Source organism: Aedes aegypti, chromosome 1, assembly GCF_002204515.2.
Source record: "Aedes aegypti strain LVP_AGWG chromosome 1, AaegL5.0 Primary Assembly, whole genome shotgun sequence".
Lineage (NCBI taxonomy): Eukaryota > Metazoa > Arthropoda > Insecta > Diptera > Culicidae > Aedes > Aedes aegypti.
In genome coordinates, this window is record NC_035107.1 from 203395011 (window position 1) to 203422103 (window position 27093).

Below are 27093 nucleotides of genomic sequence, written 5' to 3' on the forward strand. Positions count from 1 at the left end.
ACACATGGTCTATTTAGCGCATAGCGCCACTAGATGAGACCCTATCGCCGGAAAAGGGGGGCACTGGGAGAGGGCCGCCCATCATGGAGCGAGTGGTGTCATTATCTGCTTCATCGACAAACTTCCAGAGGAGCACCATGTGGCCGACCGCCCTGCAAAGCGGCGATAAAATGCGGCCAGCGGGCGCATTTTCCATTCACCTGTGGCAAACCACTCGAGAATGTGATTTCTAATTATTTTCTCCTATTTGGTCTGCGCAAACATTTTAGCCTCCATTTTGTATGCGATGTCAACCGTTTGCATCGCTCTCTAAACTTGTGGATCTCGAGGTGCCACACTTAAATTCAATGTGTTAATTGAATCGCGATTCAACCTTCTTTTTATTTTTTTCAGAATATGGGATACATTCCAGTAGAAGATTCTGTCATCTACTATAAGTTTATATATTCTAGGTTATGGCTTTCAGCCAGTGTTATGCTCAAATATGGGTTTTACGTTTTCATCCAAAGGGGTGAAAGTTCGCTGGTTGAAATACAAAATATCGGTACTTCTATGACAGACATACTTTATAACAGATTTCTCATCAAATAAACTGTCCAAAACAGAGTTGATTGTAATGTACAGAAAAATAACAGTTTGAATTTTTCGCTCCCCTATGCTTAAACGGTGTCAATTATGATAGAAATCATTCTCCCAAAATTTGAAGTGATTTGGAATAAAATTGGTTGTGCACACGCCATTCAAAGTTTATATTTAAATTACTATGGAAAAGGCAAACCTTTTGTGATCGCCAGGAGCATCAATGTTGCCTGTCGGTCTTCGGCAAAGTTATTGCTGAAAACATTTCACATGAGAAGAATGTGTTAATTTTCAATTAAATATTATGTCGCAGAGAAGCTTAACACAAAAAGTTGGCGGTTTCCTTAGTAATTTCCATACAAACTTTAAGGTGATTATGAAACGAAGCCAAATATTGAATTTTTAAGTGCACAAGACTGGAGAATCTGACAACAGTTCGCGTTAAAAATCAACCGAATTGCTTGCTTGCTGGTAGTGACTAACGGTATAAAATTTCAACACGGAGCGCTGTTTGCTCCTGAAGTCTTGTGCTCTTGAAAATTTGAAATGTGGCTTCGTTATATAATCACCTTAAATGGCGTGTGCACAATCAAACTTTGGGAGGATGCTATTCACTTTAATATAAGTGGCTCAAGCATAGTGGAGCAAATATTCCAAAATTTGCATCACTCTAGTGTAGAACCACTTGGGCACTTCCATGATTCTCTTTGGCCCCCTTCTCAGCCGTAGTGTCTGAAAATAAAAATGTTTTAAAATCCTATCTCCCATATCGTTTTACGATATTTATGATAAAAACAGAGTTCTGCCGAAGCGTCCCACAGGCATGTGACAGTTTGGAATTTTGGCCAACAGAAGCTATCGCACACCCTCTTTCTCTCACAACAGACCCACCGATCCTAAGAACATCAACTTTGTCATCCATCACACGATCAGCCACAGATTGTCGCTTCGACGGCTGCTTCGCCCTTCAGTGGAATATCCGTAGTCTTAGGGCATCTCTGACTTTGAACCACGTGTTGTAGCTTTACAGGAGTCCAAGGTGAACCAGACGTCACGTTGCTGCTACAGTCGACTACTGGCAACATGTTGTAGGCCTTGCCATCCAATAAGGTATACCGTTCGAACGTGTGCAAATCGACACCCCTTTCGTCGCTGTTCGCCTTAATGCGCCAATCCAGGCAACCGTTGTATTGTTTTTCAATCTAGTATTCAATAAAAATTTGATCTTTGTCTCGATCTCTCCCTATCTCGATGGTCCCTTCGATATCGAGATGTGGAGAGGCGACTGTATTGCGATTCTTTTGAAAATTTTTCGATCTGCAGTAACCGCCAAGTTCTACCGCAAGCTTGAGAATCATTGTATGTATCATTGATCGAAACTATCCAATCAAAGTATGCTAGTAGAATCCAAAACTTTGGAAAACAGCCAATAACAACAATCATCAGAGTGGTTTCCAAGGTATCATCGAAGCCGATCGATGATGTATTGTGAAAATCAGTAATGTGACAGCTGTCTGTTCGCACGTAGAACGGAAAGTTATCTCTAAAATTGCAATACATCCCGCCGGGTTCAGCTTAGTGCCAGACCGCACTAGCTGAATTCTGGACAAACATTTCAAAAAGGCACATCGACATTGGCTTTGCAAGACGTTGTTGAGCCCAATTCAGGCCCATGGCACGGTATCATTTTTAGCGTAGTCAACATATTTATGTAAATTACTCATTTTTGAGTAGATTTGATCAAGAGTGTAATCATAATGTGTTGTTTTCTTATGTTTATGATCAACAATGGATCATTGGTTGAAATGAAATAGCAAATCGTTGCTCGGAAACTTATGGGATGCATTAGATCGTTTGCTCTTCCTCCCAAGCAATCGTAATTGTGGGTGTAATTCGACTTTTTGGCGTGTTATAGACAAATATAATGACTTTGAAAAGTGATCACCAGAACGAACATTAAACAAAGGTATGGTCTACATTTCGACAGCTGTCGCAATTGGCAGTGGGCGATATTCGTTTATCGCCCGGGACATCCTGGCTACGATGAGCACTGTGTGTTAGTATAGGGATGTCTATGGCCTGGCCCAATTCAATTCGATCACGCTCACCAATACCACTATCAGGAAGAGCTACTACCAATCTTTCTGATAGTGGTTTTAGTTTGAGTGGGCGAGTTTGAAAGGGCTCGACAGCAACGTTTCTGAAAAAAGGCCCAAAACCTCTTTAGCCCCTTTTCAAAAGTTTGTCCAGAATTCTTCGACCAGCTGAAAGCTCCGATTTTGCTCCTGGGAGACTTCAACGCTTACTACATCGATTCATAGCTGAAACAACCCTGACGAAGCAAATGGTGATCTTAAATAATGGCTAAGCTACCCGCATCTAGCCGGCTTCGGCGATCGATGTGACGTTTTGCTCGGAGAGTCTGGGTCGGAGGTTTAGCTGGTGAACCTTTATAGATACGCACCACAGCGCTCACTCTCCGATTGCGGTATCCATAGCTGAGTGGTCAAATCAGCAAACAACGTGACGAAAATGGTTGTACGATCGAGTTGATTAGGAGCCATACGAACGGATTACAGCACAAACTATCCGCCCAGAAGTCGTGTAATAATCTTCACCGAAAAACAATTGCAGCAGCAGCTGCTAGGTTCTTTCCACGGACTAATGGCCGACTCGGACCGAAAGTGCCCCGAGGCAAATGCGACATTCCGTCAGCGACTAAAGTGTTTTCGATTGCTCCGACGTCTACAGCAGGTCAACCCAGATCAACTTGAAGCGTTGGCAGAATTCCAAGCTGCAAAAACTGCGGCGCGAAAGGCGTTCAAAAAAGCGAAGGAGCAATCGTGGGAAAGCTTCATGGGGAAAATCTCCCCGCACAGCACGACGAGCGAACTGTGGCGAATGGTCAACACACTGTGTGGAGATCGGCAGTGACGCACAGTTGTTATCAAACGGCAGAATGGATTCACGGATAACCCCGAAGAAGTAGCGGAACAAGTAGTGACGTACTACGGCAAATACTCGGCGACGTCTAGCTACCCTCCATCGTTTCAGATGGCGAAAATGGCAACTGAGAGAGAGCCCTTAGATGTTTCGTCTAATACCGGCGACGCGTACAACATTGATATTACCCTAGCCGAACCTCGGTGGACTCTCGACAAAGGGCTAGGTGCCTCGACAGGTACCGATGGGATAGGATATCCGCTGCTTCAATGTCTTCATGTATCCGTGAAGTTTGCACTGCTGCAGTAGCTGAATAAAGTCTGGCAAAGCGGCGAGTTTCCTATCAGCTGGCGAAATGCCCTTGTCGTCCCGATTCCGAAACCGAATTTCCAAGATTCCGGTTCTGCTGCGTCGAACGGATTGTCAACCATCATATAATCACAGAGCAGGAGTCGAATGAATGACTTGACAAGTGTCAGCACGCCGCTTTCCGTGTGGGACGCGCTACCGACACGTACTTCGTCGAGCTGGCGAGGTCGATACCAAATGTAGATGAGCACTGTTTGATAGCGTCTCTGGATCTGTTAATGACATACGACACCACCTGGCACCGCGGAATACTTCGCACCCTGAAATCATGGAATACGTGGTAGGATGATGAACCTTTTGCGAGGTTTTCTCTCGGAGCAGACGTTTCAAATGTCGTTAGGTAGATACACGTCGACCCGAATAAAAATCTGATTTTCACACCATGATTTACAAGTCATGAAATTCATCAATTGGTTAGGTCGTGATATCAGGACGACAAATCATGGTTTCTGGAGTCATAATCATGATTCTTCATTCGCGTAACATCCAGAGTGACAACACAAAGCGGTGCACTGTGCTTCAAGTCATTCGCATCGATCACCCATCATTCATCACGATTGATTGGTACTGTGATAAAGTACGTGGCTCTCAATCTGAAGGTTCTTGCCCGATAATTTCAGTCTTTGTCGAAGCGGGCACTTTACTCTATGAGCTACTGGCGGTTCAGTGCATATCGAGTGATAACCATCCGCATTCTAGCAAATAACAACCGAAATGACACTCTTCCCTTAATACGGCTTGCTTCGGATAGTTTGGAAGAACTCACAGACTCCCTGCTGTCGGCCATCTTGTGAGACAAGGCGATCGTACTTGGCCGGATGGAAACCCTCGATTATATGGGACATGAAGAGGAGTATTCGAGCTGGTGACCCACAGCCGCCCGTCGTTCAGCAACTCCTATCGACTTGCTTCCGCAATTCCACCGTCGTCTAGGTACAAAGATGAGTCAAAGTGCAGAGACGTGGTAGAAGCCGCATTTTACAACAATGGTCTTTCCGGGATGTTCAGACACCCGAGAGAATTCAGCGTTTTCTCTGCAGCTGCTTATGCGATTGAGATGGCGGATTGGCGAACAAAATGGCGATACTCACGGATTCGTCCAGTTGCCCGCAGGCCCGCAGAGATCGAGGGCATAGTGAGAAATAAAAATGTAAGGAGCTGTTGGATCCCGGGACATGTCGGCATCACCGGCAATAAAGAAACTGATCGCCTGGCCAACGATGCTTTGGCAAAATCAATAATGATGAAAGATATGCTTACGAGTATATCTACAAATTCTACAAATAAATGTTCATACTATGCGTATTAGGCAGTAGATACAGTCGGTGGTTCGAAGATTACCGCTTCTGCTAAATATTATAACGCCAAGTATCCAATCACATCTTCTTCTTCTTCTTGGCATTAACGTCCTCACTGGGACAGAGCCTGCTTCTCAGCTTAGTGTTCTTATGAGCACTTCCACAGTTATTAACTGAGAGCTTTCTTTGCCAAACTCGCCATTTTCACATTCGTATATCGTGTAGCAGGTACGATTATACTCTCTATGCTCAGGAAAGTCAAGGAGATTTCCATTACGAAATGATCCTGGACCGACCGGGAATCGAACCCAGACACCTTCAGCATGGCTTTGCTTTGTAGCCGCGAACTCTAACCACTCGGCTAAGGAAGGCCCCATCTTATCACATCCCTTATCAATAAATTACATTCATACAAATTCAGCACAGTACATCATTGCATTCTTACAAATAACATCTGTATGTCGCTTGCTTTCAACATGAAATAAATATGAAAAAAATATTTTCTACTGCAAATATGAAAAAAATATTTTCTACTGCAAATGTTGACTATGCACCTTTCTTAAATTGTCACACCTTACCAGCTGTACAACTTTAATCCAATCGCCCTAACAAAACACCCACTGCAAAAACTCTAAAGCCAGAAGCAAAAAAACTTCAAGAGCCTTCATGATTCATCCTTTTGGGAACCCATTCGATTCAAGTCACAAGCAAACACAACAATCGGGACTTCCCGGCGTGATACACAAAACGGCGAGAACGGTTTTAAAGTCTTCAGCTGAAGACTGCCTACACAGCAAAAAAAAATAAGTTGTAATAATCCCTTTCGATGCACATCACTCGCGTTGGGAATATTGCGTAAAACTACACTCAAAAAGATGTAACAACAGGTAGACTAAAGTGGGGCAAAAGTTCGAGTGGGGTAAAAGTTTCTTTTTAAGATTTCTAACTCAATTCAAAACAAATCTTATAAATGTCATTGTGGTTCGAATGCTATTCAAGTAAGAGACTTTTACTCCAAATATCATAAAAATCGATTGAGATTTGGAAAAGTTATGGCTCTTTGTTGTTTTTCGACGTGAATATTGTAATTTTTAGTCAAACTTTCGTTGCATGGAACCAATTGAAGATAAAATCTTTTTCAATATTTTATGTAAGGGCGTTTCTAGGCCTATCATAAGGTTGCTTTGACGTGTATTAGATTTTGCATAAATGCTTGAAAACAATTTTTGGCCCATAGTGGGGCAAAAGTTCGAATCAGCGGGGCAAAAGTTCGACCCATGTATAAAATCACGGAAAAATTTTCAAACTGCCTAAAATCCACATATTATCTTCAAATTTAGTCAAATTTGTCTGATCGTTTGAAAACTGTCACCAAAATTTTACATTTCCACTTAGTTTTGCGAAAAACTGCTATTTTTGAGTATATTACAATTAACCCGGTTTTGGGCAATTTATTGATGAAAATTTAGTGTGTATTTTTCGGCAAACTTAAGTTTACGGCTGGTGTAAAGTATGCCTGTCATAAAAGGATCGATATTTAGTGTTTTAGCCAGCGAACTTTTGCCCCACACTAGATTCGAACTCTTGCCCCGACGGTGGGGCAAAAGTTCGAATAAGACAATAAATTTTGAAACTGTTATAACTAAAAATGGGTAAATATTTGGACACAAGTTTGTTCAGCAAAATTATAGCCAATATGTTGAAGGTTCACTGTATGGTATTCGTTTTGTTTAAACTGCTATTGTTTTCCTGGAAACTTTGATTATACCACTAAGGTCGAACTTTTGCCCCACCTTACTCTACCGTCGTTGGGGGTGAGAATGGGTCAAAAAGGGATATGTGCGATTTATTTATTGAATAACTATCGCAATTTAACTCCAATAAAGTTCAAATTTAGTGTGTATGTACTCTGATGGTACATTAACAACTGTTCGAAAAATTAAAGAAAAATATTTATTCACATCGGCACCACAAGTGAATGAAAAATGATCCAATCTCACATCATAGAGAGGGTGACATTGGATCACTGTAATTGAACACATCTTAATGAAAAAAGAGAACACCCGGCACCGTAAAATGTCAAGAAAGTGCACTTGCAATTTCATTTACTATCGTTCCTGCTTGATCCAATCTCTCCCCCATTTTTGATGTTTTAGACACCGTACCGAAAAAAATTATTTTTTTGTGGAAAAATCAAATAGATTCCGGAAAATACGTGTGAAGTGTAATGAAAAGATTATCAACCTTCTACTAATATAACGAGAGAAGTTAAAGTACACGTGATACTTTGCACAGGAGAAATCTAATGTTGTAAATTTTATCTAGTTTCAACATACAAGTTTATTGATATAGTAAACAAAACCTACTATTTCTAAATATGTATATTGCGATGAATTACGTGTAATAATATGTTCCTTAACATATGAATTATTAATTTTAGTTATATCAGCGTTATTAACTGAAATAATATTTTTCCGTTTTGATCCAATCTCACCCCCTAGACCCATTGTCACCCCCATCGACGGTATTTAACGACGTGATTGGTCGATTTGCGTCGAGTGATCCATTTTATTGCAATAATTCGAGTGTGATTTTACAATGATAATCGCAACGCGTGTGATGTGCATCGGAAATGACGTAATATTACAATTTATTTTTGCCTGTGCAACCCTACACTCGTACATACGTCGATATGCACGCGTTTTTCTGCAGCGATTGCGATTTAAAGTGAACCCATCCAGAAGGAGACCCAGTTTCATATTTTTTTTTCTCTCTACCATTCCATTCCGCAAGAACCAGCTTTTCTTGCAATTACAACGCAACCGTGAACACACAATAGGGTGAACCGCTGGCTGCTGCTGTGTCTCGAGGATGCTTGTTTTTCTTTTCACCCTCGACTGAGGTTGATGTGTTTTTTTAGATCCCATGCCTACTTCGACGGTTTTACTGAAGAGGATAGCAACCTCCTGCGCTTCACGGCCTGCTGAGTTTTTTGGGACCACAAAGCACATTGGAAGTATATGCGCGAGCGCGTGAAAAAGGAGTATAATAACAAAATATGTATTAATCAGATTACACACCGGAGACCCGGGGCAACAGGGAGCATTGTTCGCCGGAGAAATCCGGTAGGTTTTCGATTCCCTGAATTCGACTGAATGATGCGATTCTGAAGTACCTTGTGGCGATTGGATGAAAAGAAATGCTGTTGCAGGATTTTTTTTTTCTGAGCTACTGAACGTCTATTAGTTAACCATTTGCTGGAAGAAGCAATTGTTATCCTGGCCAAAGGATTATATCACCTCTTGCTCCATAGCGATATAGTGCACCTCTTGCACCATAGCGATATAGTGAACAAACACCTAAATTAATGCTAGAGATTGTGGGCAATGGGATAATTTTTCGTTGCGTAACGAAAAATGATACAAAACATTCAATTTTAGCTTTTCGTATTACATGAACGATGACGAGAAACGTTCGTAAAGAGCAAAATTTTCTTTTTTTTATAGGATTAACGAATCAGGGACCTTCCTCAGCCTAGTGGTAAAGTGCGCAGCAACAAAGCTAAGCCATGCCAAAGGTGTCTGAGTTCGATTTCCGGTTGGTCCAGGAACTTTTCCTAATGGATGGAGGATGGAAACATCAGCAAAGAAATCTCTCAGTCAGGAGTTGAATTTTGAGAAAATTGAGAGTACCTCTCACTTATCGCTGTTTGTAACAATCATGATCCACAACACATCATGAGAGTCTGTTTATCGTCTACTGCTACAGTAATGGTTATATCGTGGGGATAACAGTGCATGATAAACCCCATCTAAACAAGCTTCAGACCTGGGAGGCACTATTGCTATAAGAAGATCAGGGATAGGGATATGGTGCCATACAGGTGTTCATCGTGCTGCTTCCACTTTTCAAACGCCCGTGCTCCAAAAAGCTTCGATCATTATCCCTGCACATTTTAGCTCAAAGTACAAATCCTTTGCGCGATGCGTTGAGGTTCTGGAAGAAGTAACGCGTTTTTTTAAAGGTACAACAACTCTATCTCTTCGCATTCTACCTCACGAGATTGCTGTTTCCCTCTTCAGTCAGCATCGTTCCACGTTTTATCGCGCATAGTGCCACAGCATTGCAATCCACGCTGCATACTTTTCCTCCAAAATATCCTAGCTTTGCTTTTTTTTCGTTGAACCAATCGTTTCTTGAACTACGTTCGACGTATCCGACTATTCCGTTAGGCCGAATGCCGTTAGTCCGAAAAGTTTGTAAGTCCAAAAGGGTTATTGGACTGAATGAGTCATTAGGCTGAAAGGGTCACTAGGTCGAAAATGTCTGATAGTACTAATGGGTCTTAGGGCAGAATGGGTTATTAAGTGTTGGCCAAAGTTATTTACATTACCTTGAAGCCAACAAATTTCTTTTGTGCAATATAACTAGAAGGAAAAGCCTTTGTTCAAAAGAAAAAAAAACAATTATAAACAATTGAAACAAAATTTGATATTTTTCACTCTAAATAATTAAATTTTATTTCGGCCTAACGACCCTTTCGGCCTTATAACCTTTCCGAATTGCTCCCGTCTGTAGCAAACATTTTTGATGCCATATCACTGTAAGACCAATGTAATCTTTAATGGATAAAATGTACCCACTTTGAGAGAAACTAGTGTAACTCATAAAAAAAGTAAAGGCCTCTTTAAAGAGTAAACGGCTTGTACGTCAGATCAACGAGTGAATTTTACCCATTATTCGAACCATATTCCGTGAGAAACCGAGTAAAATTCATTCTTTTTCCAAAATGAAAATTCAATTTGTTTTCAATATAATTTTTCGTATAAAAAATAACTACTGAACCAACTTTATAATATGAATAATTTTATTCAATTAAATATTTACAAACAATTACTGTTCAGATGCAGAAGCATAATTTATTCGGTAATGTGAGCTGCTTCTGGTGACGTTGTGCAGCGGAACAGGCAAACGGGATGGAGTTGGCAGCAAAGGCATCCTGTAATATTTAATTGTATGCTAATAATTACCAAATGACAGCAAAAAAAAACTGTAGCTACATTTAACCTATCCGCATTTGTTTCAGTTACGACAGTAACAAACTTGAAATCTAACACTGTTCCATGAACAACTATCACAAAGTTTTCACCCAACAAAAAGTAAATGCAGGGAATATATAACAGGGTATAAAACACTCCTTATTTAAAAAAATGTACCCATTATTTTGACGTTTCCATAGCTATTGTATGTATGGATATTTTCCCAACATTAGAGGATAATCCCATGTTTACAAGGTATAGTTTTGAACACAGCTTCACAATCACCATTACCTTGCTTGCCCCGCGATTGTTTCAGTCCCACAGTGGTCCAGATTCAAAATTTCTTGGCAACATTTACACATTCTCAATATAAGAACAGTTTTGATTATCGCAAGTGTTGTGAAACATGTTTCAGGGTTGCAGACCCTGTTTTGGGCATATTCATATTTTTTTTTTGGTTTTCATAGCACAAATTTCTCACAAAATTGCGGTTTCCATACATTTTGAGGCTCTCAACTTTTTCACAAAACAAATGTTTATGCAGCCGTACGCAAGAGCATTTTTATATAATCGATTCCTTAGATTTTAAAGAGCATTTGAGCAAGATATCTCAGCGTGGGATGGCGGGGAGTGATTTGTACGATATGAAGAAGCTTTTATTATTTTACGTAACTACAATAATAGCTATTAATTAAATTACAAGAAGGACTCGCGATAACAAATCAATAACATTGAGAAAATAACCAATAAAATTCTCATGTGCTCTCTCTCTCTCTCTCTCTCTCTTCTCATTATATTATACAAGCTTCAGCATAGTTGTAGACCATTCAATTTCAAGCAACTTTGCCAAAAAAAAAGTTTTTTTTTGTATCTCTTAACATAGGGTGGTCGAACAAAACTGGTTTTCTGGCTCTAGCGTTTTAGTCAATAAAACACTTTTAGAGCTTTGAAAAATGCGTAATTTGGTGAGTAAAGAAGCTCGCTATCTCCTTCCGTTTGGGAGTTATTGTTGTTTTTCTCACAAAACATGCCTACTTTGATTATGAATATCTCTGATTGGGGTAAACATAAAAAATATCTTTTGACAGCATTCAAAAGACAAAATAAAATTGTATATAATGTCAAAAAACTACAAATGTGTTATTTCTGTAACTCTTATGAAATGCCCTGAAAAACAAAAGCAATTTATCAGAAAAACTTTAGTAACTTTTGAACTAAAATAGATGTAACCAATATTTTTGCATGAAAATTTGCGTTTTATTAAGCATTGCATAGCATAGCATAGACTGGCTGTACATGTCAATGGTTGCACCTCCGTGATTGATCGGAACTGGTAAGAATTGCACTACGATCCAAATGGATAAGGGATGGGAGTTTTCGCTTACTCTCGAAGTGCAATTTTAGCAGATCTAATATTATTGATCAATAACAGCGACGGCCATGTCCTTACAGTCAGTTGAGATGGGGAAGGAATGTTAGGGTGTAATGATTGTTGCTTCTAGAGACCGAGAATACCTCTGCATCTACACATTCACCACGGGAAGGGTGTTTATTAGTGAGGGAGGAAAAGATCTGGGAGTCACCTCTGGTCGGTGATGCGATCCATAGACAAGGGGGGAATATACGACTTATATTTAAAGCTAGTTTTGTATTTTTGTCTCGAGAAGTTTTTGGTAGAAGCTTTAAAAAATACGTCAACATCTATAATGTCGAACAATTCAAGAGATGTTTTTATTAATGACGAAAACTGAAAATTACATGTATATATTTTAAATTATATGAAACAGGAATAATGCCGACACTTGTAGTGACGAACTATACATAGTTTGTTTGAAAATTACATATGAGTATTACTGTGCATTTTGTCTCGATATGGTAGAAGTTTTAAAAAATACGTCAACATTCACAATGTCGAACAATTCAAAAGATATTTTTTAATAATGTCAAAAAGAGAAAAATATATGTATATTGAAATTGTATAAGAAAAAAGCATAATGCCGACACTTATAGTGACGAACCATACAAAGTTTGTTTTAATATTACTTAAAAGTTACGCTTTCAAGAAAATATGTGTTATCACAAGCATGAAACGAACTCACCAGTTGGTAATCCATCCTCGACTGAACACAAAACTGACACTGACAGCAAAACTTCTTGGCGTCCTGAAAACAAACCGTCTTGCTTGTGCCTTCCCAAACACCTGCCCAGCAAAACGCTCCAAAACAGAAAAAAAAAATCTTCGGAGACGAAAACACGCGCGAAACCGTGAGCCAAATCTATCGGACGACGCAAAACGGAACTGTCCTGCTTGGGCTTCACGAAGCACCCTGCATGAAAATTTGCGTTTTCTTAAGTTCTAAAAGTCGTTCACGAGAAATCTCGTGTTTCAACTTAAAACATGTTTGGAAATTGGGTTTTGGCCAGCTTTTTAGAAAACTGGACCATTGTGAGTCCGTATTGTCTTGTTGGTTTTCCGATGCTTGATTTCTTTATGGCTGGCTTCCAGGGCCTGACAACAACCCTCAAATCTTGCTTGTTATCTTTACGTAAAATAGTGTTCTTTGAATGTAACTACAAATCATAATAAAGGATGTTGCTGAAGAGCGCATCCTCATCCTACTATTTTTGGAGCACATCCTTATTTTCACTTTGTAAATCGAGCTGATCCACTGGTGTAATTTGAAATGGAGTGATATAACATTCCCAACAATTAGTTAAACGGAATATGACGAATTTGCATAACAATTCCTTGCAATAATGATTATATCAAACAAAAATTTAGTACGAGTGCAAAGTTGCGTTTTGTTCTGCAAGTTTTTTTCATATTCTTTGATGCGGCGCTCACTCTATCTGTATAAATAAAATGAAATGGTGTTTGCATGCCACGAAATGGCTTACGAACACTAAACCAAGAAATATCATAGAAAATGTTGTAAATAGCATATACTTTTACGATCATCGAATTTCCATTCATAGTATGTGTACTAATCTGCCCATAACTGCATATTTGTAACATTCGACAAAAGTAGGCATTGAGTAAATGGGGTACCAAGTTTGCATTTTATTGCAGTATGGGAGGGAACTGATATTTCAAAAAATCACTAAGAATTCAAAAGTGCTTATTTGAGGCTGAAATTTTGTACAACTCATATCGCTTATTGGGTGAATAGTCAGAAATAAATTCTGATAGAAATTTCGTTGCCACTGCATTATGAGGCTCATGTATAATCTCAATGTGACTGTTATGCGGTTACAATTGCCGATGTGACAAAACAACTTGGTATTTTTTTCGAATTTTCTAGAACAATCTCACAGATTTTATTAAGTGGATCAAAAGTATCTGTCATTTGATGACACTCCCCGGTATTAACTCAAAATTGTCAAAAATGTCGAATGTGACTGTTATGCAGTTATGGGCAGTAATTGTATGCGTACTAATTCAAATTTTAAAAATGTTTTAAAATATATACCCTTTATATTTCCTACCATCCCTATTATAAAAATAGTGTTATGTGTAATTTTCAGCTATTTCGGTGGTGATTTGAATGTGGCCCAAGGACAATGTAGGTTCATATAAAAATTACTATGGAGAAATTTTGGAAATGTTCCATACACGTTAGTACTGTAATGTAAGTTCAAACTTATCCAAAACGTAGTGAAAAAGCATTCTTCAAACCTTATTGAAGGATATAGCTGAAGAAACGAATCTCTTTTGAACAATAAGTTATTTGTTATTTGGGATTTTTGTAGATGTTTGCAGGACTATAATCCCATATGAAGCTAAATAATAGCAAACAAACTCATGTACATCTCTTCTCCTATCCGTCAAACTAAACTGCTCTCGGCAGCAAATCTCTTTAAGAATAAGTTTTCACTGTGGGATGATAAGTATGTACTAACATTCCAGTTCTATCGTTTTTTGGACATTTTTCATAAATTCTTCATAGTAATTTCCATATTAACTTTCTTTCTCATTGGGCAACCTTTAAATCACCACTGAAAAAGCTGAAAATTACACAGAACACTATTTTTACAATAGGGATGGTAATAAATATAAGGGAGAATGGATTTTCAAACATTTTTAGATTTTGAACCGCTCGTGCACCTGTTTGATTTTATGTACAAAATACGTATTAATCAATATGATACCAAATAACGGATAAATACACCGTAAACCGTATATTTACAAAAGTTACCTTAGAGCAGTGTTTCAAGATGGCGCATTAGTTTGATCCACTCTTTGCAAATTTTGGACTTTCGGAGGATTTACTGTGAGTTTTTAAACGTATTTTCCATAAAACCACATAAATTATTGTAGCATAAGCATTAGACTGGCCCAGCTCAGTATGGGAGAAAAATAAAGTTGTATGATTCCACGGGGCACCCCTCAGGATTATTTCTTGGGGTTAGAGGAAGCCTTTCTGAAAAATTCAGCTCATTTGGTCGTTCCATGAGCTGGCGCATTTGAATTGAAGTTAATATGGGATTTTCAGCTCAAACATATGAGCAACAGCACATCATCTACTGTTTGATTCAGGAAAATTAATAATCGCGTTCAATTGAACCCAGAATGTCAAAAACACTACTTGATGTAATAGCGAAGAATATTGTAGAAGATTGTACCATGATCAAAATTAATAAACTTTGTGTTTTAACCATCTGAAGTATATCATGCAATACTGCTTGTATTTCTTCAACATAGCTTGGAGGTAGCCACTAAGCGCATCATAGCCACCTATGACGCTGGGCGAGCTGAGGCACATGTCGCATGCATATAAGTGACTGTACGGGAGTGCTGATCTAAGCCTAACTTTCAACGACTGAAAGAGTAATGAAAATGAGATTAAATCCAGATACAACCTTCTGCAATTATGTTCATTAGGGTACCAACTAGTGTATTTGTCATTCTGGGCTTATTTGAACGCGAACAATTAGTATACGAAACGAAACAGTGACGTAGGATCAATTTTCAATATATTTGAGATGAATATCCCATACAAACTTCAAATCGAATGCGCCAGCTGGTGGAGCAACCAATTGAGTTGAAATTTTGAGAGAGCGTTTCTCTTACCCTAAGGCTCATATCTAGGGAGTGCCCCGTTGAGTTTTACAACTTTTTTGTTGAAGGGCCAGTCTAATAAGCATTGTAAGCACTGTATTTTTTCTAGGATGCCATTCAGAATTCCATTGAAGTTTCGAGACCATTTTGAGTCAGAGTGACGTATATTAAAATTGAAGAACGAAATGTCGAATGTTTATAAACATAAACTTTTAACGGGTGTTCAGTCATACGGCAAAAAAAAAACGAATTCAGCTTAAACAATAAAAACATAATGTTAATTCTTAAAAAAAAAACGTCATTGAATGTTGGAGAAGAAGCCGTAATCATCCGTACGACACAACCTAGTTGCGATGCTCTTACAAGAGCGTTGGACAGATGACCATCTTCCGGATACAATTCCGGACCCTCGTGGTAAAAAAAAAATTACAAAAAAAAATTACAAAGTTTGTACAAAAGAGCATATTTTTCTAAGTATGATAAAATGTAATTACGCTTCAGTATCTAAATTTCATATAACAAATAATTAAATAGATTAACATAAAATATACCGAAGCAGGTTGAAACGGCTGGACTTCCCAAATTGCGAGTCATATCCACTAAACGATCTATGTGCTAGCTCTTCCTTGTGAGCAATACCATAGAGAAAAGTATCACATGTTTCACCTTAAACTTTACCCGTCTGACTGGGTAACAGACGAGGGCAACGACTATGGCGTCGCCCATAAAAAAAACTCAAGCATTCCCATCCACTCGAATGAAATTTTCAGTCTACTTGAATCCAAAAGTATGATTTTCAGAGAGCAACCTAATCACTTCACACCACATACGGACCCGATGCTGAACGTGGTTATACAGTCAGGTCTCCTATTAGATGCTGCCACTCACTATGAGAGACTTTAATATGGGTGAAGTTGATTCCTTGCTGGTAGCAGAAATATAGTATGAACTTATTATTTACCGAATTTCACCTAAATCGATTAGATGGCAACTGAGAAATTGTCATGGACGTAAAGTAAGTGACAGCGTCTAATAGGAGATCTGACTGTCAGTAGATGGTTCACGGGGTATGATGGGTCACCTTTGTTTTAGGCCGTTTAAAAACGATGCAATACAAATCGTCGGAGTAATGCGGTTTCAGGAAGATTAATGATTTTTACAGTAATTCAAGGCTAACATTTGTATTTTTAAAGAAATTCGAAAATGTTCATGTTGAAAACCTCTTGCCTCACTAATCTAAAGATGAAATTAAAAGCTAGACCCCAACAAGGGCGAACCATGAACGATTAAATCACATCGTAAGCTCTCTCTCTCTCTATTGCAGCCACTAATGAAATTAGAACACTTTGAAGGTCTCTGTATGAAAGTCTTGTACCTTGATACCTAACGTAACGCGAAACGGCACAGTGATTCGGTGAAACATGTGCCTAGACCTGTACATGGAAACGAACGAATAAATTGCGACTGCGGAGCCTTTCGCTAGCAAATTTTGTGAATCTTTCATATGCCCAGAGCAGAGTATGTCAACTTTGTCAGAGCACGATGATACAAGAAAGTTACATTTTTGATGTTTAGAAAAGGCATGATTCTATATTTATATATCAAGCATGTGGACTGATTGATTGCGTCACACACGCAGAATATGGAGTATCGGCTTGCGTTCAAATATTTATATTTATATTATTTTCCCACAAAAACTTGATGTAAACATGATAAACAATTTAGTTCAATTACTTACGAGGGTTTTGACAGATGGATGCGATGAAAAACAGCCTATTACGAAGATAAATCTCTTCGCAATAGGCTGTTTTTCATCACGCCAATCTGTCATGAAACGGCCTACTTTCCTGCACAGGATTCAAATCAGTTGCGTAATAGTAGTTTACGGAACAAGTTGCAGAATGGTAATTTTTACAGCATGAGTCAATAAAAAATAATTACGAGTTACGTACAACTTTTTTTTTTGCAATTTCGTAGAAGACCACTTGAGGGTTTCAGAAATTATATCGGAATGCATTCACCATTATTTCACAATTTCTGAAAAATTGTTGTGTAATGATTCATTACGCAACTCAAAACAGCTGCGTAATGAGAAAGCGTTACGTACATCAAAACACTGGTTTCAGTTGCGTAATGACTATTCCCGCACTGCATACTTCAGTGCAGCAAAGTAGGCCGTTTCATGACAGATTGGCGTGATGAAAAACAGCCTATTAAGATGAGAAATTGTAAAAATACTATTATTCAATTTTGACTTTTCACATTTGTAAACTCAAGCCAACTTATAGTTGTTGACAATCATGCGGTTTTATATTGTTCAAAAATAACTATTTTCAACAATATAATCATGTACTTATAGTTATCGTAAATATGTAAATATAGTTGATTTGACCGGAAAAAATATTATGACCAAAGCATATTATTGTAAACTGTAAAATTAGTTGATTTAAGCTAAAACGTATTGCAGTTTAAAATTTATTTTGTCTGCGTCCTTCAATTCGACACTAATGAAAAATTCAAAGTTCAACGTGAATAAATTTGAATGTTTCTCAGAAAAATAAGAAAAATCTTTCGCAGCCTACCACAAACACTAGAGGTTGGGAACGGCTATGCTGGCTGCGCCCGTGAAACGTCGGAAGAGGTCTGAAGATGGCTCTTTACAGCTCTTGCGCACACAATGGGGCGCGTCAACAAGAGGAAGTTATAAAAAGTGCTCTCCTTTTCCCTCGACATACAGACGATAGCCCTACTACACACATAGAAACGTATTCTCGTTTCTGGGTGTCTCTCGTTCGTAAACTGAACTGCTTTATTGCTGTACGAAAAGACGACGATTCGCCGCTTTGGTTTCTCGTTTTCTTGCGTTGAAGGTAGATATTGCTGGTGACTGAGAGCTGTCTTATGATTTTTCTACGCTTGCTTCTTCCCATCGACCGGCGCCATCTTGAATTTCATACTTTATCGTACATAGAGCTCGAATGCCGTTTTGGTTCAGTGGCCCGCGTTTCTTCATGCTCCAGTTAAAATCATCCAAGCTTTGCACCCAAAACGACGACGACGACGACGACGACGACGACGACTACGAGACGATACGAAAACGACACACCCAATCTATGCTATATCGTTAAAAACCGGTGCAATCTTACTAAATATGTATCTGTAAGAAAACGAAAGACAACATAGATCGACTTTTTAACATTTGGTCTCTCTTTCTTTCCATTGCAGGTTAAGATATGGTTTCAGAATCATCGATACAAATGTAAACGGCAAGCGAAGGAAAAGGCAATGGCAGAGCAGAACCAGCATAATCAGGTTAGTATCGGTGCTTAACTTATTTCTTATGGCTTTAACAGAGTTTTATGGCAATGCAGTAGGTACTCTTCTACGCTGGAATAGTTCTGCACTATTGAAACGGGAAACATTTAGTCACGTGCTTTCTAGTCATGAATCATCTTATTTTTCTTCGGGTCGACTTTACGTTCAATATGGGAAAAGCTTGCTTCCCTATATAATAGCATTTTTAGCAATTGATTTTTAATTTTATCGAACCCACAACCCAATATTCGTCACTCAAAGGCTATGATATTTTTTCAGCTTGAAATTTCTAAACTCAGTCATCATACGTAATATTGATTCAGAAAAGTATCACTACTTGCCCTTGCATGCTGAAAGTATGCTGATGCTTTTTCAACTATGTCTGTGCAAAACCAAGTGATTTTCTTCAATTTGCAATCGTGAGACAAATTAACTACAATCATTGATGCCCAGTACTAAGGCTAAGCTGGATTGCTGAGTTCTACGGGCGTTCTTTTTAATCCAATAACTTCCTGGAAGATAATTAGATTTACGTGCGTAATCATCCATAAACTGGAAGGTTATTGATGCAGTACATGCTTATAGTCATTTAAAGAAGTAAATTTGTTCGTAATCTACCCAATACCGAACAAAGTCGAAAAATTGAAAAATCGTTTTTCAATCAAGATGGTGCGTTAGAAGAAAAGAAAACTATTATTGGAGAGTAATGTTGGCGTAGAATAATACATCCTTGAAATATACATGCCTTTTTGAAAAAGTAGAGATGTTCGAAAGTCGTTAAAAAGTTGACGTGTCGTAATTTAAGCCTAATTAGTAATTATTTTGAATATGGAAAAATAGTTTGAATAACGCAAGCATGGCCGAATACAATCATAATTTAAAAGTATGAATGTTTTTTGAATCAAACAAAATATGGACAAATTTTTGCGTCCTAGTTTTGGGCAGCTTAATTTGTTATATGATATCTTTGTAATTTGTGCACCAGCGTCTCAAAATACATTCATTTTCCTTTGATTGCGACAAACTTGCAATAAAACTAAGAAGAATGAACATTCAGAACAACATCGTAAAATGTGTTTTGTTTCATAATAGATGAAAAATGTTTTTGATGGACATCTTGTAAACTATGTAAAACTCAAATTGTTCTTGTAAATGTTGCAAATGCATTAAATTGGCAATGAAAGACTATTTCTGGAGTAAAACCATTCGCTTATGTACAAATTTACAGAAATCCATGTCCATTTTGTGTCCGGTATTGGGAGCCACCATTTATGATTGGCCTATTTGGTAGAATATAATATAAAAATAAAAAGTCAAAATTCATACTTATATTTTGTAATTTATTTTTGTACGCTACAAAAATGATATTTCATTTATCATTAAGGTGAAGATGAATCGAAGCCAAAGTCCAAATTTTCAAAAGCACGGATCTGGAGAACGAAACATCCGTTTGAGCTGAAAACCTAATCGATTGGTCACCACCAGCTAGTGACCGATCGATTTAGTTTTTAGCTTAAACGGATGTTTGGTTCTCCAGATCCGTGCTCTTGAAAACTTGAAGTTCGGCTTCACCTTAATGAGTAGCAAGATCATATAAAACCAATATTTTTTTTAAATTATGAATTTAGTGGCTTAAGTGTCCGGTACTGACGGATCTCCTTCTACACAGGATTTAACCCGTTTTCTCCCAGCAAACGAAGAAAACGGATTGTTTTCGTTTCACTTCATGTTTTTCGAATATTATTGGAATTTTTGGAAATGTCCATAGTTTGGGAGTTATTTCGGTGGGTTACCGCGTCAAGTCGGGTAAAAACGACTCAAATAGAATTGGAGAAACGAGATTGTGTCTTAGTTTGTATTTTTTATGACCAATAGAAGCAAAATGATGTATATGTATGGTGGTGCTAGACGAATATGGCATGTGAAGGAACACGTTTAGAATGGAAAGCAAAGTTGTCTGTGAGTAAGATAATGAGACAATGAATGAACAAGAAAAAGAAAATAAATGAGTTAGTGAGTTTATGAAAGTTAGTAAAGATGATAAATTGCTTTATCGACCTTTTCAACGGACTAGGCTGAGACACATCGGTAATTTCAAGATTGTTCTGAGGAGTAAAAATTTAACTCAGATTTCACATCACAAATTTTTACACAATCTGAACGAAAGAACATCGAAAAATACTACTTTGTTCTATACGAAATACTCCTGAAACGTCATTCTTTTGACTTGCTTTGCAATATCATCATGTTTCATATGTGCAAACTATGTTTTAGATCCGCCAAGATAGTGACCGCTTCCCCGGAGAGCAATTCGGTATGTGACAAGTCATCGTAATCCGCTTGAATTATCCTTTTTAGGACTTGATTTGCTAATTCGTTTGATTTGTCTGAAGCTTCAGAACGACCAATTTAGTGGCCTCGGAAAATTGGGTAATCGGAACATGTGGCCATGTTTTGCAAAAACGCTCTACTTCTCGTTCTTTAGACTTGTTTCAGAGGCCGCAAACCATTTTATGGGATTCGATATTAAAGTGGATACTGAATCTTCAAGTAGGGTTACACCAGTACTCTCCACGAACAGTCCGGCACTACAGAAATTCCGAATCGAAGAACGTTGTACCAAGAATCAGAAGAGTTTTGCGAACGACCCTAAAAATTTGACGAAATTTATTTAAGAAATAAAGTCTCGATAAATGAATTTTCAGAATACAAAGACGTAGAACAGGTTGCGTTCTACATCAAAAAGATTTTCAAAAGTCACAGACTATAATATACTGCGTACTCAATATTTTGTTCGAGACAAGCGCTTTGAATTCTATAGTGTGACAGTTATGCGTAGAAATGGAGTAGATGGAAAGTCATGCGCAAGGATGTAAATCTAGTGATCATGACAAAATCCATGATGCATCGCGGTTGTTCTTTAGACTGCGATCATAGCAACAACGATTAACCTTTTGTCGAATTATTAACCTTTTATGAATCTAAAATTATTTTAGCATGGGCTGCGCAAAAATAATAGCGCGCAGACGGCACGCTTCGAGTTGATCGCTAGTTGTAACAACATCCGGTAAAATCTTTGTCCACAGTACATCATATATCAGTACAACGCGCGCGCAGTCAGGTTTTCGAATCTTGTTGCTGCAAGAGCAACGGCCCTCTTAGACCGTTCAAATACTGTGTTGTTTGTCGCTACAGAGCCGATTTTTTTCCATCCTTGGCCACGATTACTTGTCGTTTGTCATTACCGTAAAATGGGTTACCGTAATCCGCGGGTAACATTGATCAACTGGTATTGTGCTCTGCAAAATAAATCCACGTAATGCGATTATCTGAAAATGTCGATATACTGTCGTAGTGATAATGAAAATCACCAAATGTTTCAGATTTAGCAAATTTGAAACATTTGTGTCCTTGAAGGACGAAAAATCCAAGCCTACTTGAATTTTGACGTTGCGTTTGAATTGCGCGCATATCTTCCGCCGCTGGATGTGGATTTAATATAAGCGCCGCAATAACATTGATCAGAACGACTCATCTCGTAAAATGTTCGAATCATCATTTATTCATAGAACATTTTCAAAGCTAGATAGCGCTTTGGTCTCTTGTATTAATGAGCTAATAAGAATTACGGTATCTTTGATAAAGCGGGTAAATTTGATAGTGCGAGATCCATATCATACTAAACGAAATATCATAATTTCTGTGAATCAGTTAAGTAAATTAAAGCAAAAGTAAAGATTATTAGTATGACACTTCATGCCAGAGCGTTGCGTTGGGATAATGAACATTCGAAATATTGGAAATTGAGAAGATTTTAGCATTTATAAAACGCTTACAAACAATCTGTTCTACGATCATTATTTGATGAAGTTTTAAATAGTTCGTCACTTATGGCTGACAGCCTAGCTCTAGTAGAACTTGAATTTGATTTCAAATCTCAAAATGCATTTTTACAAATTGAGTCTCAATTATTGAGGCCATTTTTGTAATCCAAGGCAGAAATTCCTATATAACGTTAAGGTGAAACATCTCGGAATCCAAATATGACCGGCACAATAGTCGACTTGTGCCCCTACTCACGTTTGTAAAGGCACTAAACTGGAGAAATATTTGCCAAACGTTTCTGATCTTCTTATGTTAAGCTTTCTGCAGTGAACAAAGACAAAATAAAAAGTGCACTGCTGTTGGATGTTTTCTTCACGAGATTTGTGCATTTGAAGTTTAGTGCAATCTTATAAGTTGATTCCAAACTTTTTCATTTTAAACGCCTAGAGGTTGCACCCTATATACCGTTCTCATTCGATTGAGTCCGAAATATACTTCCTTCTGTTTCTTTTTTTTCTGTTCGGGATGAACCACTGCGACCAGTTTTCTTTGATCTTTTGTGGTATACCCGTGTCCTTTGTTTAGTGCATGTCGTTCTACTCCATTACTATTGAGAAATAATGAAGTAGTCGTTTTTTATACAAATATCATTCTTTACCATTTTGCATAGAGCCTCTTTAGAAAAAGATACCGCTATTTATACCTTTTGGAGAAAACAGTTTATCACCATTAAACTCTCAAAAGCGCGCCCCTTAATCAGGTTCGGCCACTAAGCTGGTTGAATGATACTGATTTTGACCATGCATCGGTACTCTAGCGTATCAAATTATTGCTTCTACTTATAAGGTTCAAAGTCGTTTTTTGAAACTGTGAACATGTTTCCCATGAAACATTTAGATTCCTTGAAACAAAAAGCTTATTTTAGAAGTTAAGAGGTCTGCTACTCCACTGATTCGGAATCGTTTCCCTCTTAGATATCGAAAGATAAACTCTTGAACTCGGAAAGGAATTGTCTAATGAGTTGAAACCAACCTCAGATGCTGATTGAGCAATTTTTTCACTTCGACCTCCTCATTATCTAGGACAAATAGGTGGGTCTTAGTGCCTTGTTACTCTCTTATACTCTTCCGACCCTAACTTATAAGTATTCACAAGAACAGATACAACAAGAGTATAATATGGTAGATCTTACCCCGTAACGCACCTCGAAAAGGTGATCTACCCGCGTTACGGGCAGAAAATACTTATTTATTTTAAAAACAATTGTTTTAAGCTCAGCTCAATGTCTACACATGAAAATCAATCGATATTTATTCAGGAATAAACTGCAATTGATAACTAAGATATCAGTACTTACTTATTTTAAGATTATAATATGAAACATATTGAAACATAATGCAGAAATAATAATGTTTTCTCTCAAAAATAACTATTTGATTTATCCCGTTTTACGTTACTAGGAAACACTCCTCCCATCTTGATGAAGTTGTTAAAACAAACTTTATACCATATTTAAAGAACAACACAGATGAAGAGCGATTGAAGGGTATCGCGCTTGCTAATGTATTGTAATTCTGTTTAAGCCATTTCTATTATGCGTGTCAAATATACTTCAAATTCTTCAACTCGTTTTTTTTTTTGTAACATACCCTTTCAAAAAGTAATACCTTCACATTGTCACTCTTTGGTAGGAACAATGGAAATTCGCGATTAAATTGTTGAAATTTCGCGCCTGCCATCAGCGATAAAATCAAAATTTCCCAAGCTTATGGTCATGTTTTACACAAAAATGTATGATAATAAATATGTCAACTATTTTGTGGAATAACTATACGTCTAGTACACGAAACTGAAGACGGTGTTACAGTTAAGATCAAAATATGCGTATCTGTCAAAGGATACAAACCCTAGTGGAATAAATTTTATATTACTCTCAACTCAACATAACTCGATATTGAAGGGGCCATCGAGTTAGGGAGGTATCGAGTTATAGAACACGAAACAAGTGCAAATGCGATCCAAGGGACCATCGAGGTATCCACGAAAACCAACTTTCATTATGGTTCTCTAACTCGATTTCGAGAGACGGAATATCGAGTAAGGGAGAGTTAACTGTACTAAATTTGATTTTTATTTACTCAAAAATTTATGTTTTCATAGATAATATCATTCAAATGTTTTAGGTTTTGCAGAATTTGACAAATACAGTCGACTCTCACCATCTCGATGTTGTATATCTCAAAACCTCTCCCAATGTGGATGATTTTTCAGTCCCTTCACATTTTAACTCTCCACATTTAGATATCCTCTTCTCTCGATATCTCCCTATCTCGATGTGTTTTTCATTCCCGATTTTCTCTCCATATGTCGATATGCCCATTATCAAAGGTCAACACTAGATATAGAATTCAAAAAATGTTGCCAGGACGAAATAACGTCTGTTTGTTTTCTGTAGAGTGTCCATTTCCCGACCATTTTGCTCGTCCCGAGATTCGGGACAAAAATCTATGCTTGTCCCGGGAAATCCCGAGATCCCGGGATTTATCAAATTTTCAATAAAACTTTAACAAATACAAATTTAACAATACATTTTTTTCCAATGAAATAAACAGATAATATAACTTTTCAAAATAATATGTTAATTATAGCAAATCACATTTCAGATAAGACTTTCTTATTCTGATGAAGTAACCTAACAAAAATAAAACCTTGGCTTGACTAATTACGGGTTGGCTATGGATTTTTTTGAAATTCTCTATAACATTTATGAATGGAAGCATGAAAAAAACCTAAGTCATAATTGTAAAGCAATTTGCTTCAAACATTTGAAAAGTCATAAAAACTTTAGAACAAAAGAAACGACTAAAGATCATTGAAGGTATTGTTACAATACTCATGATCATGCTAAAAGTTAATTATTGAAAATTATTGAAGTTTACTGCCGTGAATCACAAGTCAGTCCCATCTGCATTTTGGTCAAAATTGAGTTGATATCAGTTTTCATCATATCTTCTAATGATCTTTCAGTTGCACCAACGAGAAATCATTTTTTTTTCAGAAAAATTAGGAAAAAAACACCAAGTCGAATTGTCCCATAATGAAAAGTAAACGCATGTGAGTCCCACTGCAGATTTCCGCATCGTGTAATACAAAAATGAATCGTTATTTGGTCATCTTAATATTTTTCTTGGAAAGGTAACGAAGTGAAAAGCAAATTATGAAAGTTTCATTGAGATCGAAACATGTTCCAAAATCCTGGATTTTTTTTAATATTTGTATGGAAAACGAGATTGAAAACTTCTCAGTCAATATTCTCATTGCCTACTTCTTACAGATGGTACTGACCTGCAATTTGCGACAGTTTAGGTGTAGGGTTTTGTTCTACTTCGTCGTAAGAGCTACTATTCGTCGTATCAAACTTAACATGTTCCACTACGGCGGATATTCCAACTTACCTGCAACATAGATTCATTTTCCAAATGTAATTTTGTGAAAGCTTTTATGATTCGTCCACCTGTACACCAAAAATGCAATAAAACTACTGTATTTCTATAAATAACTTCAGTTTAATTATCCACTTTACACTTTTTCACCGAAATCGCATGGACGAACACGATTTGAGATAAATGCTTAGTGATCGACATCAGTCACACCACTTTCCAACACAAGTTTCTTCCCGCCCCCCTGTGTGACTTACATCGCCGGGCACTTGTTTTCACTATGGAAAACCTTCGTACTTCTTCACTGAAGGATTTCATGCCAATCACACGCCGTAAAGCTTCAATAAATCCCCAAATTTTACGAAATTTCCTCAACCGCCACGTATAATTGAGAATGTAAACAATGTTCAATCCGTCGTACTGAGAAAAAAATTTTGTGCGCATCAATGTGTGCGCGACGCTCGACGTAAAAATACGGTTCCTTTGATTGTGTTGTTTTCGTTGTACTGTGAGCAAATGCCAGAATTGTACGGTCAAAAGAAATTGTGTTCATATGTTTGGGCTGAATTTTGATGAGGAACAATTAATTTTAAAGGAAATTAGTATATTCCATCATGCTGAAGGAATGGAGGGAGATGCCCGTAGATCTATATTTTCTAGTAAAACATTTTATTATAGCGTTGATGTATTGTGTTTTAACCACTCAATACATCAAAGTGAGCCGTAAGTTGTGAGACGAATCTGGAAACTGATTGCGACGAAGTTAAAAACGATACGACGGATTGAGAATACGGTAAGATGCATTTTCTTTGCATTATTTCCAAAAAGAGATCAAGATTTATCAAAATGTTATTGTACAATGCTAAAGCCGTTTTGAGAAAGAATTGTTTGGCATCGGTTTGTATCAGCATCATTCACTGCAATACTGGAAAAATTGCAGTTCTCACTGATCAATGCTTAATACGATGGATACTAGCACATCACCCTACTTTCAAATTTGTTATCTCAGCATAGGCTTAAAAACATGGCTAACGTTGAAAAGAAAAGCATGAAACTAAACTAGACAAAAACGAATATGTATTTCTTACTTTGTAAATTGATCTTTTCATGAAAATAATTTCTCTTTTATGCTCTTTTTCACTATGCTTTTCTAGTTTATTAAATAAGGTTGATAGGGAGGAAAAATGTCATTGTTTTTATTGATATTTAGTGGTTTTCAACAAATT

General features: G+C 37.5%; 1 protein-coding gene across 1 annotated transcript in view; it reads left to right on the forward strand.

Annotated features, from left to right (window-relative positions):
* LOC5578993 (homeobox protein Nkx-2.1) overlaps nucleotides 1-27093 on the forward strand; it is a 137428-nt gene that overhangs the window by 104557 nt on the left and 5778 nt on the right. The window contains exon 5 of the mRNA XM_001664122.2: nucleotides 18513-18599. Coding sequence (XP_001664172.2) covers nucleotides 18513-18599 — 87 coding nt within the window. The remainder of the gene's footprint in view (nucleotides 1-18512; nucleotides 18600-27093) is intronic.